This window comes from Solanum pennellii, chromosome 1 (genome assembly GCF_001406875.1).
Source record: "Solanum pennellii chromosome 1, SPENNV200".
NCBI lineage: Eukaryota > Viridiplantae > Streptophyta > Magnoliopsida > Solanales > Solanaceae > Solanum > Solanum pennellii.
In genome coordinates, this window is record NC_028637.1 from 108,809,855 (window position 1) to 108,828,605 (window position 18,751).

Below are 18,751 nucleotides of genomic sequence, written 5' to 3' on the forward strand. Positions count from 1 at the left end.
TATATATATGGACTAGGCTTTGATGGTTCCATCAGTGGCTCAAAATAATAATTAAAAAAATAAAATAGAGGTACCACAGTAACAACAAATTCAAAAAACAAACTTAACTTTTTGGTTCTTGATACAAATAGAAAGACCATCTGTGAGTGATGACGATAGTGAATAAATTACAAAATAATTTTTAGTTTAAAATTGTTCAAATATGTTTTTCTTGTTTGATTTTGATGGCTTGACTAAATGAGGAGATGAGATCCATACTTCTTGATAGAGTCTAACTCATTGAGAAAGAGTATACGTACTCATATGTTTAATGATTGATAAAAACAAAGTGCTTGATACTTATTTTAAAGTTTGATCAATTATATTTGTATCGAAAATTTATTTGTCACTTATAAAGAAATTTTATGGAAGGTTCGAATTCAAAACCATAAGTTAGGAATTTATGATTCAATTTTTGGTTAAAAGGAAATGCATAAAATCAAAATATTGGAATCAATGGTATCTATGAGAATTGAAATAGAATCACATAAGAGTAAAACATTACTCAAATAGTTGATTCTTTCTGTTATACACCTAATTTAGGTAGAAATAAAATACGTATACGCTCTATAATTGTGAAACCTCATTTTGTAGGACTAGTTTTTATTGTAGCAATCATGTTCTCAAAAATTGGTACGTTATATACTCAAAAGGTATGTTTTCAAAATTGGGATATTATGTACTCAAAAAGTATAATTGTACTTTTATTCCTTAAACCATTATAGTAAATTTTATTTAGAAACCCTGTATTATATGAATTTAGCCCATTTAAATTTAAATTATTTAAATGTGAATTTTGATTTCTTTATATGGAAACGTATTATATTTGACTTATTATAGAATTGTATTATCGGCAAATATGTACTTTAAATTAAAACAAACGGAGGAATAATTATGTGATGAAACAATTAATAATTATGATAAATTTAGGAATACTCACCAATAAAGACAACAAAGTAAAATTCGAATTCATCAATAAACTAAATAAACAAACCATAAATAGTTAAATACTATTTCTTTTTGTCTTAAATTATCTATCGTATTTATCTATTATATTTTTTTTACATGCTCTTTGTGAAAACGTTAATAAAGAGAAATTTTCAATATTTTACCTATATCAATATTTTAATATATCATCTCTCTTCATTATTATTTTTTCTATTGAGGCGTTTGTGCCCTCTAAGAACAACCATTAATGATAAAATGACATCAAAATAATTTATTTTGTATTGAAACCATAAAATGGCAAATAATTGAGAAAATTATTTTTGATGGGTTAAGATGAGAGAGTCTAAAGAATTTTAGTAATTTAGTTGATTCTGTACATTAACTTTCATTTTGTCAGTGTTAAACTTTATTATTATTTTTTTTTTTGAAGAAAAATTAAACTTTATTATTTGAGGTAGCTCAAAGATAAGTCTAGTAAAAGGTTTTGTTTTAGGCCTCCAAAAAGTTGAGGCCCGAAAAATTATAATTGAATTCAAAGATTTTAATCTCTTGAGATAATATTAGACATATATATATATATATATATATATTAATTTATTTTATTTTACTTTCAAAAAAAAGTACTATCAACTTTTTATCATAAAAATTTATGAACTTTAGATTAAACAACTCAAATATTTATACAAATATATAATTTTTTGTTGTAATAACTTCCATGGGCCAGTAGTGAAAACAAATGACCAACCTTTTACTAATTAGAATGATTTTTTTATATATAAATAATAATATTACTAATGTTTTCTTTCATTTAAAACACTAATTAAGAACAATTCATATGTAATAATAAAAAAAGACAATTTTGAATTATATTTTTATGATTTGAACTTCCTTTTTAAAATGATCAAGTAACTTAAATAATTAAATTAATGACAGGACCCTGCTCAACTCATTTATCTATTTTCTTAATTGGTTATTCACACTTGCAAACTTTCCTAGTAATAAAAATAGATTAAGTTATTGACTTAAAAAAATATTTGATTTACTTATAGTAAAGTGGTCTAAATTTGTCAACCAACAAAAGCTGATGTGTCATAATTATTTCATTTACTCCATTGGTCTTGACATGCCTTCACTCGCCACCTGTCCTCTTTTAATGAATTTACCCTTTCACATTGAACGTGGCCCCACTTCACCTAAAACAATATGCTACTTCAATCCCTTTACTCGTTCTATACTCGGTTCTTGTTATTTTAAAATGAATTTGACGCTATATCATTTTATTTAAGCTATTTTCATGTGAGTATAAAATTTTCTTTAGCAAAATATTGATTAATTGTTACTATAATTTTTTAATTTTAAATGATATTGACGTTTAACAGTGAAATTTCATAGAAATAATAAAATTACAAGTTTAAATTAAAAAATATATTTTGTATGAAAATTTAAATACAAAGAGTTTATCTTATAAATTGTTTGATTGATAAAATAGAACATATAAAAATATTCTTAAGATTATTTTATATTTTTTCTTAATATAAAATAAAAATAACCTTCAAATTAACTAATATTCATTATTAGTTACAATCTAAAATAATCTCATAATATAATAATAATAATAATAATAATAACTTATAAAGAAAATGTTTTGATGATGCCAAGAGCGTGAATAAAGAAAAACTGTTACTAATAATTTAGAATATTCTAATTTGGACTTTCATTTAAATTTCATATATATAAAGCAACTCTTCATACCCATAGAAAAATTCTCTCTACAGACCAAAATATAAATTAAAAAAAAAACAATGGATACACAACTCATCTAATTAAAAAGAGATGTAAATATTTTTCCTAATTAGAATTGTGTTTTATATGGAAAACATAATCTGTTGGTACTATGGAAGGTAGTTTAATTAAGTACATGTATGATCCTATAGAAAGAGGCATTCTCCAATTCCAGTTTTGTGACGTAGAAATGGTGAGTATGGAGTCCCTAACCTATACCAGCTTGAAGGATCTGTTGCCTGAGTCACCACCGTCGATTTGTTCTCCCACATATGGCCGTAAAGACAGCTGGCGAGAGATTCCGATGAAGGACCCGCTATTACAGCAGGCGGCATGGGCATATCTGCAGCCCACGGCGGTGGTGGAGGCTGATCAGTGTTTCTCTGAGAAAATGAAGGAAAAATGCTTTGGCTTGTTTGATTGCTTCAGTGATGTCATTTTCACCATGTTTAGCGCTCTCTTTTCACCGGCGGAGGAGAATCGGAATGAACAAGATACAATGGATGGAGAACACATTTTGATTTAGCGGCATTTTATGTGTGACTGGGCCGGGTGTTAGGTTGCTTAATTCATGTATATACCTACCTACCTTCTTCTTCTCTCTCAAAAAAAGAAAAAAATCATAGCATTGATTTACAGAGAGATATGATATGATTGTGGCTGAGTTGATTGATTTGTAAACGTTCCATTTATTGCTGAGGATTCAAATCTTTTCTGTTTTATCATTTTTCCTTTTCCCAAATTTGAGAATAGAAATAGTCAGTATATATGAAATTGATTGATGAATGTTGCATCTCAATAGAGAAGTCAAACAAGTTTACGTTTTATCAAATATAAAGCAGCTTGGTACACGGAGACTGTTTCAACGGATTAAACCTTCTTTCACGATTTTCTCAAATATGTTCAAAAAAATAAAATAAAAATCTAATGCTTACTAGGCAAATTAATCTAAACTGTACGTATATTGTTTCTTGTGGTCTTGTACTTTAGAGGTTTTGAAACAGATAATAATGTGTTTATTATTTCTTGTCATCATGACATTAAAAAGGAGAAGAAAAATGAATTTATATACTCTATTCATTAATTATTTGTTGGAAGCCAAGTGTTGTTATTTGGTTTGAAATAGAAAAGTGACACAAGTAGGTTTCAGTTTTCTTCTTCAGCTGAACAAATAGTTTGTTCGTTACTTTTAATATAATAAAATATTTATGTACACACAGATCAATATGGTGACATAATATATGATATTGTTTTTTTTTCTTGATTTCGTGTCATCAATTCTATCTTAGCTATTAAGACGTTCCAGTTGTGTGTTAAATAAATAAATTGCAATAGGGGTTTTGGACACACCATGTGTATATTTTTGTTTTTTCAATTCAAAAGAAATGTAACAAGGTTGCTTTTGTTTGATGGATGAGTTAATTTATCATTTTCCATTGCTGTCCTTATGTCTGAAAGTACTTGAAATATATATGACGCTCAAATACTTGCTTTGTTATGTATTATTTGAGCTTAGGGTTCTTTGTATACTCTATATTTTTAACCAGAGCTCTAATAATTCTAACTAACAAATTAAAAACAGTGGTGATTTGTTATATACATTTTGTGTGCTTCAATCTAGAGTCTTATCAGCCAGAATAAATGCAAATTAATAAATATTCCTTTAATCTGCAAAATGTTGGTTCTCCTCAACCAGCCTGGTTGAGAAAATGTAACCAAAGAATAGAAATGGATTGAGAAAATGGCCAGGCTGGAAACTGGAACCCAGCTTTAGCCAGTTATTATACTTTCAATGACTTAATGTTTCTCTATCACATAATTCAAATTTAACGATATTTTTGCACATGTATATATCCTTGTCACTAATATTTATATTTTCTTTCACATAAACTCAGATCCCATATATGTCGATTTGGGCCTAATTCATATCCTATTATGAAGCAGTGTTTTTTGTTGTATGGGCCCAATTCATTACCCAAAAAAACTAGTTCATAGGTATCCAAATTTTATCTAGTCTAATACCATATGGATCATATTAGGTTCAGAATCCAACCCAAACTCTAAAAAGCTAGCTTAAAAGAAAAGCTAGCTTAAAAGGGAGGAAGATGAGGTTTAAGCTTTACAAAGAGCCCAAAATTCTTTTCTTAGTCCGATGTGGATCATTTTCACAAACAGTTCCATTTGGTAATATAATTTCATTTGGCTAAATTTAATGTTTGTCACAAATTGGTTTAGCTTCAGTATCAAGAAATAGTGTATACATAATGAAATATTGGTTCTATTTACAAAAATGGATAGAAAGACAACCAATATCAACATATATATATTCCACTCCACCCAGTATATGGGTCCGTTCTTATAATGTTAAATGGCAAATGCATATAGTCCCTGATGGACAAAACAATGCAAAATGTCAAGATACAATTATTAGTAATAGCAAAATCATTGTATTATCTGAAGACATTATTGTCACCTTATATATATATATATATATATATATATATGAATCTCACACCAACCTTATACCTTAATCCTAACACAGTGATAACTTTGGATATTTACTGGCTAGTACTACAGTATTATATATATCTATAATAATTGATACTTCTTGTATCTTTCTTCATTGCCATTTCGTAATTTTGACACATACTAGCATGTGGTGAGACGAATTCTGAATTTAAATTTGATAGTTGTTTTTTTTCTTTTTAAACTCATTACGGTTTTAAGATTATGAATTCAAATTTCGATGATTTCATGTGCACACCTATACATATATATATATATCTTTGAAAATTCTATGTTTAATAAGTTTTAATGACTCATTTAAAAGAATAAGACTAAACCAGAAGCAAGAATGCAACCAAAAGGTGAATTGCGCAATGAATTTGGGAATGTTACATTAAATTTTAATCATTTGACCATTCCGTATATTTGTTGTGTATTAGTATATAGATATTTAATATAAAGTACATACATTTTGTACATATTTTATAAAGTAAATAGAATGGTTCAAGCCCACAATCAACCCATATTGTGTATAGTATATGCCTAATTATGAAGATAATGTAATGACTCAAAAGTATTAACCAAAAGTCCATTATTTATAAAACTTTAATTAGACCAAGGACTAGTCACCTTTTTCTAAACAAAATAAAATATGAGGCAGGAGATTACAAGGTCAAAAATCAATTTTTTATTGATAAAGTGAAAATTTGAATAGCCAATAAAATTTTTTGATTAATTTGTAACGTTGCTTAGAAAATTTTAATAGCAATGTCATAAAAAGAATAGCATCAATAGCCATGTAATTTGAATTATGATGAAACTTTAGAAGAGAAGCCATCGGAAATCTAACATTTTCATTATCCAATATTTCACAATATATTATTCCTTTGGAAATTTGTACCTTTTTAGTAGAAAATGAAATATATATATGTAATTAAGATCAATTAAGGAATCAGAAGAAGGTAACACATTAAAAATCTCTTCGTCCTTCGACATGCTAAAAACTAAAGAAAATGAATATCATGCTAAGCATACTACTTAATGAGAATATAAATACAATCATACGTAGCAAATTTAAGCGCAAATAAAATTAATATCAGGGAAATAAGAAACACACAAAAAAAGAGCACTACATAAAAATGTGCAACTCTTTTTTAGTCAGTAATTGTAGAAAGTAAGTCATATGATTTAAGTACAAAAAAGAATATAGACTAAAAATGAATGATAAAAAAAAATGATACATCAAACATTCCATATTAACATGTCTAAGCTTTAAATAAAGAATATGACGTAGACAATCTATCATAATGCAAATATTAGTTAAAATCTGAACGAATTGGTACAAAGAAAAATTTAGTGTTGCTCCAAAATGAAGGAAAATTAATGAATGATTAAAATTCCTCAGGGATGCTTTGAAGCATGGGCATCCAAGAAGCATTGTTTCTCATCTTAATTTGATTGGCTTTTCTAATTAACTGCCTTTTCGTCATGAAATTCATGCGTTGTTCCAAAGAAGAAGAAATTTGGTTTGATATATTTTCATTCATATTATTACCATTTCCTAACGCTTCAACAATTTGCTTTAAATCTTCTTTTTTGACCACAATTTTCATCCTCACCACCTCCCCTTCATTTTCTTGACTTGAAAAATCCCTACTTTTACTAACTTTTGCAATTGCATCCAAAATATTGCTCATCATATTATTAGCTTTTTGGCTTCTTGTTCTTGAAACTTTTGATTCTGATGATCTTTTCCTTGGCCACACACATCTATCTTCTCCAAACTTCACTTCCATTTTTGTGATGAATATGATTAAGTTGTGCAACTTATATATAACGTGACGATTTGATAGGAATAAACAGAAATACCTATAGAAATATTCAAAAACAAGAAGTCGATACACTGAAAATTAGTTTAATACTAGTAGGTTATACAAGTACAGCACATTCTGAGATATCCAAATGCATTTGACTTTGGAAATGATCATCTGTCAAACGGGTACAAAGTCCATTACGTGTATAGCCAATATACATTCAAATGTGAATCAGAAGATGCTACCCGATGAAAATAATTCTATTTCAATTTTGTTTGTTTTATTTCGATTTGAAAAAAAAATTATTTAAAAAAAAGACTTTAAAATTATATATAAAGATTTCTTTTAATTTTGCATGATTGAAAAACCCTGCTAAAAGTTGCTTTAAAAAAAATTAAGCTAAAGATATATTGAATATTTAATCTTTTTTTAAAAAAAAAAATTATGATATTTGTTGCAAAAAGAAGCTGAAGCGCATCTTCATTTAATATTTAAATTAAACAAGTGTATATAGAATATGAACAAAGTATGAATAATTGGATATCCCGTAATTTGACGGTTGTTAACCGAATTTACTATATTTGGTGTTCACCATATACAAAATTCAAATTCACGCTGCGAACACCATTTTAGTTTAGTAATATGAATGTCAAAGGGTAAAATAAAATATAGTGGGTTGACAATATATTGTTGAACGAAAAGAGTTAGTTATGAGAAGAAGTATTATTGATGAGATGGGATGGGTTGTTATCCTAATTGATAATGTAATTATAAGCAACGCCTCACATGCAAATCCTAAAATGGCGGTGCAGCTACCAATTAATCATTACGAACGCGGCTGCCCGCCCTACCTTTTACTTAACTTGAACCGCTACATCTGTTATGTTAAAAATAAGGAAAAAGGGTCTGATATACCCTCAATTTTGTCATTTGGAGCTGATATATCTCTCGTTATAAAAGTGGCTCATATATGTCTTTATCGTTATACAAACGGCTCACATATACCCCTGCCGTTATAAAATGGCTCACATATACCCTTTATTTAATGGAAGTTAAAAAATTAGTTTTAAATTTATATTTATTACTTCTAATTTTTTTAAAAAAATTATTTAGGGGTATATATGATTCTTCTATCAAAGTTCAAGGTATATTTTAATTTTTTTCATACATAAATTATTTTTTGACTTCTTTTATTATAATTATTTGAATTTCTTATTCTTATTTGTTTTTTTGTTTCATTCCTTAGTTTAAAGAATAAAAAATTAAACTATTTTTTTTGTGTGTATTGTAATTTAATTTCGTATTCGAAGAAAAAATTTGGTCATCTACAATAAGTTTTACAAGAATATTAGTGAAACATAAATAAATTTGATTATCAAAATAATAATTATAAATTAGTCATTGAAACAAAAAAAATTCAAAAAAAATATGTTTGACGAGGATTAAATTTACTCATATGGGATTATATTTTTTAGAAAAAAATAATAAAAATTTAGATTAAAATTATTATTTTTTTCATTTCCGTTAGAGTAAAAGGGTATATGTGAGCCATTTGTTTACAAGTAGGGGTATATATGAGCCACTTTCATAACAAGGGTATATCAGCTCTAAATAACAAGGGTATATCAGACCATTTCCCCTAAAAATAATTATAGTTAATAATACCAAGAATAAATAAAATATGAATTGTGTTCTGATTTTGAACTTAATAAATATAATAGATAAGTGAAAATGAACAACGGGTGTAAAATAGTTTCTTGCGATAGTCAACCTATTCATGTATTTGTAGAAGATATGAACATCATACATTTGGATTGATTATAAATATTTATCAATCATTACTTTTTCTGTTCACTTTTATTTGTCATATTATATGTTTTGAAAATTAATTTAATTAATTTTTAAAGTTAAATTGGATTAAATTAATTCGATTTAAAAAAAAATATTCAAAAATTGTATAAAAGATATTATAAATTGCAATATTTTTCATATCAATATGATAAAAAGAAAATATTAGTCAAAGTTTTTATAGTTTCAATCTAAAAATAGAAATCATGACAATTAAAAGTGAACAAAATCGTAAATATTATTCTATTTATTCATATTTGTGTGATGTTATTTAATGTATCACAACATTAAAAAATAAGAGGAAAATCATTGAAATTTAAGATTCAAAATAAATCAGATTTATATTGCTATGAATCATTTCAATAGAAAGTTTAAAAAGATGTTGAAATGATAGAGTGAAAAACATAAAAAATTTTGCAAAGATTATGTGAAATACCGTAAATTACAACTTAAAATATTTGAAAATCATACAAATTTGAATTGACTCTCCAAATTTCATACATATCACATAAATTGAAAAAAATAAAGTAATATGTTATTTAAAAAATTATAATTTTATTTCATTAAATTACATAATAATAGAAATTGTATTAAATTGGTATAAATACATGGAGTAAGTTTTTTCTTAAAAACACTATAAGTGACAATAATAAATACTTAAAAGTATTTTAGAAAAAGAAAACTACTTACTCCTTCCATTTTAATTTATTTAAATTCTTTTGATTTGATACCAAATTTACAAAATTTGAGTAAAAGATTTTTAAATAGCTTGATTGTTATTTAAGGATACATAGGATACATCAAAATATTTATTGATTTTGTGATCAAAGTTTGGAGTATATTCTATAGAGGTATAGATGTGATTTTTTCATCTTTACGAGTTTAGTTTTTTCCATATATATCATGTATTTTTTACTATTCTGTTTTCTCTATTCCGCAGATTATTCCGTAATTCTAATATATTGTTTTATAAAAATATTATATAATTATCATACCAAATTAATGAGATATAGTTTGATTTTTTAAATTTCAATGTATCATACAATGTCCATCTCTAAGTGATTGTTTGGTAGATTAATATGAAACAAATTGTTTATGTATTAATTTCTGTACAACTAATACAATTTTTTTTTATGGGAGATAAGATATAAATTATTCATATATAAAATTAACAATTTAAAAATTAACATTTAAGATTAAATAACTATAGATTAATGCTATATAAATAATTAATTTCTACAGAAAGAGTTACCAAACGAGGCCTTGTCAATAATTAGAATTGGAAAAGGCTGAGCATGCAGTAGTTATGTCCACATCTTATTATACCTCCACTACTCTATTTCGTTTTGGCTGTCACACTGCAAAATATATGACTTATTTCTACTGTTACCCTCAAATCAAATATTGTGTTGTTTTTGCATTACAATATAACATAAGTTATGTCTAGTTTTTTTCTTAGAAAATTTCATAAATTCAATCTCTAGTAATTAGAAATAAAATTAATGAATTAATTAAAACGAAAAAAAAAAATCTATTTAAGGCTACAATTAAATGAATAAATATATCTGCACAATGTTAACATTCTGTCAGAATCTGTTCATTCAATAATTTTTTATTTATATTGATTCTTGTTTTTAATGACACAACTTTAAAAGAATAGATGTAACGTGAAATGCTCTTATGCCCCTAATTATTCCACTTGGGAATTGAAATTACTGACTTGTCGTGTCATCATAAGTTATAACGCCCAACTGTTTATACTAAATTAAAATTTTATGTGTGTAAATATGAATTCTTTCGAGTATTATTTTACTATTATCAATATTCCATATAGTAACAGACAAAACATAAATTATTATACGTTCACATCTCATTTAATTGATAATATGAACTTTTTTTAACAGCTAGTAATACTGACGAAACATAATAGCTGTTATTACTATTTCAAAACAAAAAAATAACAAGTACAATTCAATTTGACCATCAAGCCACTATGTTTATTTCAATAAATTAAATAAATGCTTTTCATGCAAATTTTGGTGATTAACATTTAAACATTGATAGTAAGAAGAAATATCTCGTTGATGATGTCTTCCCACTAATCCAAGTTTTTTCTGTCAAAATTGGCTGCTAGAGTATATGCACAAACTGATTCAAACGGTTAAAATGAACGTTCATTCTATCATTTATAAATTATACATAATACATTGTGCATCCATCCAAATGTAACAGTACTTGGATTGACAAGTAGACCACTTTGCTTGTACGTTTATTTTCATGGGATTTCACGAGAGATGTAAATTTGAAAGCTGTCACGTTTTGGAATTTTCCTTTAAATTCACAAAGCACGATGTTAAGTTAAAACTTGTGCCAACACCAACACTAACTCGACAAAAAGAAGATAGAGAATATAATTCTTGTAAAATTATGTCAAATAAAATATTTAATCGACTATATATAGCTTCTTTTTTTTTTCAACATATAGACATTGCGTTAAAAAATAATTAATTAAATATCCTAAGTATTATATATGCCGATGCGTAAGTTTCTGTAGATATTTTTACATATTGGAGCAATGAACCTAGACACAGTGATTAATTATTGACTATTTGATTAGTCAAAGTATATGAATGGATCGATCACACAACACTTAGCTTTACCATTAACAAGAGTAGATCGAGATTTGAGAATTGTTTAATAAATTATATTAACCCCGCCCAATACATAATTGGAGGCACATGCCACCAATATTAGAGTAGTAACTTATTACTTGGTGAAATTAATATTACTCAACAAATATTCCAACTTTATGTATCACATAAATACAAATAACACAGGCACAAAAATGCCTGCAAACAACTCATAGCAGCAGGCTCATGCGTAACGTGCCCTTATTATTTTATTTTTTTAAAAAAAAAAATAAAATACTGAAGGGTGATATTCGGGTACATTAAATGAAAAAAAAAGTATTCCAACCAAATCAGACTTGGTCTGATAAGTGGAATTCTCTTCAATAAAATTTAAATGGAAACATACAAATGCTCTTTATATTTCAATATATAAATATAAATGATTAAAAAAAATATCTTTCATGAGTGAAGATTGATTAGCTAAAATGAAGAAAAAACTGAAAAGAATCAAATGAGTCAATAGTGACAAATTACTTTTGATTAATGTTTTTAGTGAACTTACTTAAAAGAAGAATACATCATAGTCTAAAAAAATCATTTATTTCAAAACAGAGGAAGTAACTCCTACCACAATACAAAGAGAAATCTATCTATATTAATTATATGTGTAACCATTTGAATATGTGATTTCATCTTATAATTTAAAATTTTAAAATTTTTTAAAAATTGATGAAATATTTTATTTAAAAAAAAACATTATTATCTACTTTTTTTGTGATAATATGAATATTTGTTATAACACAAATAACATTGACTATGTTCAATTTTATCAAAGAGTACATACATATTGGTAAGATTGTAGTGAATAATTTGTTACATTATTTTGATTTTGATAACTTATGAGATTATTATATTTATATAAAAATACAACTAAAAATCTAAATAAAATTCCAAGTCCCCTTCTTAGTTTTATCTCATATGGACCAACGAGCCTAAGTAGATAGATTTAGTTAGGCTTTTAGAGTGGTTAGCGTTGTATTAATTTTAATTTTAAATTTAATAAGACAAGCCTCTTAACTTGTTAAACATTTTAAGTGAAAGAAAAGATGTTAACTTATAAAATTTTGTGGAGCTCAGATTCTTCAGCAATTTGAAAACCATATACTGAAATTGCTGAAGAAGTCTCCGTCGCAATCTAAAAACTATCGACAGCTTGCATTATACTCAAATTAGTCATGATCGAGTAGTATGTGACGCAACTATTGTATTTGATAAATGATATCTGGACCACAAGCCAGAGGGAATAATGAAAAAGTAGATGATACAGCTAACAACATCACATGCAATGTCCTGTCAAATTATTAAGTGCCACATAATATGTGCAGAAGTTCCAAAATATACGACAACAATCTGAAAGAAAAAATGTCTGATCAAATGCACTCACTAACAACAACAGAAAGCGTGTAAATTGCTGCTGTAAATAAAGATGGATCTTTTTTCTTTCTAGTTTGTTGATTATAGATTGAAACAAGAACTAAAAGAGATAAGATTGGAAACTAAACTTGAAGCTACAAAAGAGTAACAAAACAACAATCCGCTCAATTAAATAACAAAAAACTAAAATGGAAGGAAGGGACAACAGATTGAAATTAACCTCCATGGTCAATCTCTAGAGGCAATAATTTGGGTTGGGTTTTTACTCTGCTGCAGGTTTTCTGCAGAGAATCATATGCATTGGAGAGAAAATGCCCTTTTCACCACCTTGAGCTAAATAATCAGCAGTCACAAACAGCATCTCGTGAACATCAACCGTTCCTTTTGGTGCTATTCCAAGAAATGCAAGAATTGTGACCAAAATGTGGTTTCTCCAGTAGGCAACTCTCCCCATTTTAAGCCTTGTCCACCATGGATGTGATGGGGGCTTCGCTAAATCCTTCTCTTTCACCACTTCAAAACCCACTTCCTTAGCAATTTCAGCAATATCCTTGTAGGTTCTCAAACCTGGCAGAGCATCACCCCTTTCAATTCCATGGATAATCTCTACATGTTCAGGGTCTTCGGCTTTGTACAATTCCGTTGTAACCCATTCATAAGAAACGTACAGGGATCCGGGTTTTAACACCCGGTAGATCTCCTGGTACACTTCTTCAAGCTTAGGAGCATGACATGTAGCTTCAATTGAATAAACACCGTCAAAACTGTTGTCTGCAAAAGGCATTTGCAGGAAATTCCCGCAAACAACTTCGCAAAGTGAATCAAGCCCTGCTTTTTTGTTGTGCATCCTGGCTCGTTGAACCTGATACTCATTAATGGTGATACCAACCACATTAGCTTTAGAATGGGCAGCAATAGCCCGCATCGGCCCGCCCACACCACAACCAGCATCCAGAATGCGGGCCCCGGGCTTCACACCTAATAGATCGACGGCCATTTCCTCGTGAATACGAGTAGCCTCACGGTTAGATTTACCAGGAAGAGAAGGGGAAAAGTGAAAAGACTGACCCCAACCCCATTCGTAAATATCAGTAACCAGATTATAGAAAGTATCTACGAATACAGGGACTTTATCGGCGGTTTCGATTTCCTTAGGCCGTCGGAAGAAAGACCAGTACTGTTTATAGTTGTCTTGGACATTCTCTTTATCTATGGAGCCTCCGGTAAGTTGGACAGCCCGTTTACCCTTAACCTCGGCGGAACCAAAAAAGCAAACGAACCAGTAAAGTCCGCCGGCGGCGACAAGAGCGACGGTACAAATGAGAGTGAGAGAATCCATTGGGGGAAGCGAAAAGTAGGAAAGTGAGAGAGCGTACTAAAGGAGTGGCCTCTTTTTATGGAAACAGCGTGCGGACTTTCATACACAACTAGACGAATATTTATTTCTTTTATATTATATTCCACATCTCTCTATTTAATTTTTTTTTTTTTTACTATAACATTTACATTTGACCATTATTTTTGGAAAAATATGATTACATTTTAAAATTACTCATATGCGTATTTTATTTTTATTTTCCACATCTTTTTATTTTTTGACCATAGAAAAATTTATTATAGGTGAAGTTTGATAACGCATTTAACCATAATTATTAGAAAAATATTTATTTTTTTATATTAATAAACTATTAAAACTGCTCATAAATTTATATTATTATAATGAATATGTTATATGAAAAATTATGACAATAAACATAACTAATATAAACTATAAAAAGAGAGGCAAAAACAAAAACAAAATATCATTGATTTGAATACAAAAAATATGATTACTACTTATAACTGAAAGTTACTTCGGAGAGTAATCCCATATAAATGTTTTATAAATATGTAAATAATTATATAAATTTATACAGCAAACTCTCTATTTTTTTTTTACTATGCATTTGATCATTATTTTATTAAAAATAAAATGATTACATTTTAAAAGTACTCATGTTTTATTTTTGATAACTCTATTTTTTTAGACAGTAGATTTTTAAATAATTTTTATAATTTATTATAGGTGAAGTTTGACTACGCATTTAACCATAATTATTATAAAAAAAATTTATAATTTATATAAATAAGCTTTAAAAACTATTCAAAGCAATCATAAATTAATATTATTTTATAAAAAATATGTCACATGAAAAATTATAACTAATATAAATCTATAAAAAGAGAGCAAAAACAAAAATGAAATATCATTGACTTGTATACAAAAATTATTATTACTACTTATAATTGAAAGTAGCGAAAAAAGATAAATATATCCTCGAACTATCGTAAATGGTATATATATTCATCGTTATATATTACAGATATTGATTTTCCTGTCATCCAAAACTAGAGCATATATACTCTTTATATTAACGGACATACACGTGTCATATTCTTATCTACCGATCTGACATCGAATCGATGGATAAAGTTGCGCCACGTGTCCCTATTTAGTCTTCCTGTAGAGTAAATGACATATACACTCTAGTTTTTGGATGACAAAGACACTAATGTATCAAAAGTATGACAGAGGAATATCTATGACAGAGGAATATCTGCATGTCATTTATGATAATTTAGGAATATATTTATCTTTTTTTCCCTCGGAAGTAACTTCTCAGTACAATTTCATATAAATATATATATATAATCATATAATTTTTATACAACAAACTCATAGTTAAATTCTATTCAACATTGTTTTTTTCTGTGATTTTCAAACTTTGAATTTTCATATAAGAGAAAAAATTAATAATGATATCTCATTTTGTTGTGATTAATGTTTTTCTTCAGTTTTAAAGGGACGCGCATGGTGTCCTTTTGTCTTTTTTGGTTAAGCACATAAATGACATTAGATGTCAAATTTTAATATTAATGATATTTACTCCGTTGGATCCTTGTTACTCTGTCAATTTTCTATTTTTACTTTTTTTATTAGTCTATTTTGATAAAATTATGAAGAGAAAATACACTAAATTTCTCTTAAATTAAACTTGACATCAAACTTATTTTAATATTTTAAAAAGATATTAAATTGATGAAGTTGTGCTTACATGGCTGTGAAGTGGCACTTATATAGCTATGACGTGGCAAATGAAAGTGATATTTTACTTTCAGGATTGTATTTTATTCAATTAAAAGATAATAAGAAAGTATTTAATTGTCCGTATAGTTTAAATGCTAAAGTAAGTATTGACGTCAAATTGAAGGGAGGTTGGATACATCTTCTCAATTAAGAAAGAACAACTCTTTTATTTATTATATCTCAATTAATTATTTTGTAAAAGATAGAACTTTTGAAAATTTTAAATTTTAAATTTATTCACTTTATAATTAATAGAGGTAAAATGATAAAGCTTACTATGTCAATTATTATTTTCTTAATAAATATGTTAATAAAAAAAATAGACAAATAATTAAAAATAAATAAGAATGTTATATAACTTTATTTACGAATTATAACATATCTTTTACTCTTACACAGATTAACCTTACTTTTCTTACCACAAATAGCATCAACAAACAGGGCCACTATCATAACTTTGTTTATACAATTTTGGTACAACTTTAATACTGATTATTCAAAGATTTACCTATTTATTTCGGTAAATCACCACCAATCCACTTATGATTTATATTTAAGACAATTTTCAAAATTTTGATACTATTTAAATTAGTTTACATTTTTATTTGTTGTGGAATATTAACTATCAAATTTATATTAATGTATCATATCAAATGTGAATTTTATTATATCTATTATTTATATTTAGACAATTTTAATACAGTTCAAAATTTCACCTCTTCTTTCTCATAATCATCATTTTCAGATCATTGATTATTTATATTTAATACTATACAATGTTTTAGAACTTCCCCTAATAGACAATTTTAATATTACTTTAATATAAATTTAATCAAATAATTATTAAAGTTAAAATTATGCAATATGTGGTAATAAAAATAAAGTAACACTTGCAAGTGTAATTAATGAAATAAAAATATTATTTATAAATCCTATTATTTAGTATCCATTTGTAAAAGTTTTGATATGGGTGACAGCTTGTTGATGTGGAGAGATAAAGTATTCTCTCATCCCAACTTCTTCTTTGTGAAATTTTGATTTACCAACATTATTTAGGAAAAAAATATGCTATGCCATATTTTAGATTTTGTATATTTTGAAAAGAAATTTATAAATTAAATTAATATAATACATGAGAAATTAAAAATTAAATTATCTAAAAATTATTTGAAAAGTTTTATAAATTAAGCAATTCTTTTTATATCAATAATATTATGAAAAAGTATAATTTAAAATAGGGAAAAAATATGAATTCCCCTTTAAATTTGTATCGAAAAGACAATTACACATTTTAACTATTATGACGATTTATTACATATTTTTATTACTTAAAGTAAATTTAATACCACTCTGATATGTACAACACTACTCTGTGTATATGGTGTACAGCGCCATGTCTGCGCCATGTATTCTTTTTATGTCTTTTTTGCTTTCTTTTATTTATTGCTTAAGTTTTATTTTATTAATTATGTTTTACATTAATTAATTTTTAAATAATTATTAAAGTTCTCAAATAATTATGTCTTCTTCATAGCAAATTGATAAAAATTATTTTAAATAACAAAAATGTATAATAGATCGATATGATAAACTTTTTTATACTAATTTAAGGGGAAATATATACTTTTTTTCATTTAAAATAATAGTCATCAAAGTTCAAAGTAGTTGAAAATCTAGAGAAGCAAATATCGAGAAATATTTTGTAATGTATATATTTTTTTTGATCAAATAATAATATTTTTAAATAAAGTGAATAATCATGTGCCCAGGTTAGTACTTAAAAATAACATATATATTTTTAATTTGCATGATTTTTTTTTTCATTTTAAGGCATTTTGATAAATATTTTATAACACTATTTCCATTGGATCTCTATTGAATTCAAGATTTGTTACGAAAGAAAATCCAATTAAAAGTAAGCACTAAGACGACTTTATTTAAGCAATTTGTTAAACACATCAATTTTTTTCTCATTTCTAAGGGGTCGTTTAGTTCGAAGATAAATAATATAGGAATTAGTAATACTTGAATTAATAATGTATAGTTTATTTTTATCAAATCTTCGATTCATTGTTTCCCATTTCATTTTGTTTTTGGTTTAAAATTTTATACAAAAATTTATTTCCAATTATATCCTAAAACTATTATGTAAGTGGATTAAGGTAAATAATTGCCAACACTATTATTTTTTATGACCTTCTAATGAGCTATGAGAAGAACAATTTTGTTGTCATGTTTGATTTTTTTCCTTTTTTCATTTAATTATTTGAGGATAAATAATTGTCATGTTAATAAGTTGATCACTTACAAAATATCAATTTTCAATTTAAAGAGATAAACTATCAACTTTTAAAATTAAAAAGACGGCAAACAACAATAAATAAACCATATACATTTAGATATAAAAATTGCAAGTTGTAATTTTTATATGTATGCAATTTTATAAATTGTTATATATATAAATATATATATATATATATATATATATAAAATATTCAATTAACATTAAAAACGTCATGTGGTGATATATTTGCCTTTTTAATTAATTAATGTTAAACAATTCATATTTCGAATATCGTATTAATTATTTGTATTGGATTTATTTAGTAATAAACAACTTTCTC

General features: G+C 26.4%; 1 protein-coding gene across 1 annotated transcript; it reads right to left on the reverse strand.

Annotated features, from left to right (window-relative positions):
- Positions 1 to 12,977: 12,977 nt before the first annotated feature.
- Positions 12,978 to 14,424, reverse strand: LOC107007757 (24-methylenesterol C-methyltransferase 2-like). The gene has a single exon (XM_015206520.2). It carries the CDS (start codon positions 14,337 to 14,339, stop codon positions 13,263 to 13,265), a length of 1,077 nt encoding a protein of 358 aa, XP_015062006.1. The 5' UTR covers positions 14,340 to 14,424; the 3' UTR covers positions 12,978 to 13,262.
- Positions 14,425 to 18,751: the final 4,327 nt, after the last annotated feature.

Coding starts and splice junctions, on each gene's coding strand:
- LOC107007757 (XM_015206520.2), bottom strand. CDS start 14,339: ATGGATTCTCTCACTCTCATTTGTACCGTCGCTCTTGTCGCCGCCGGC.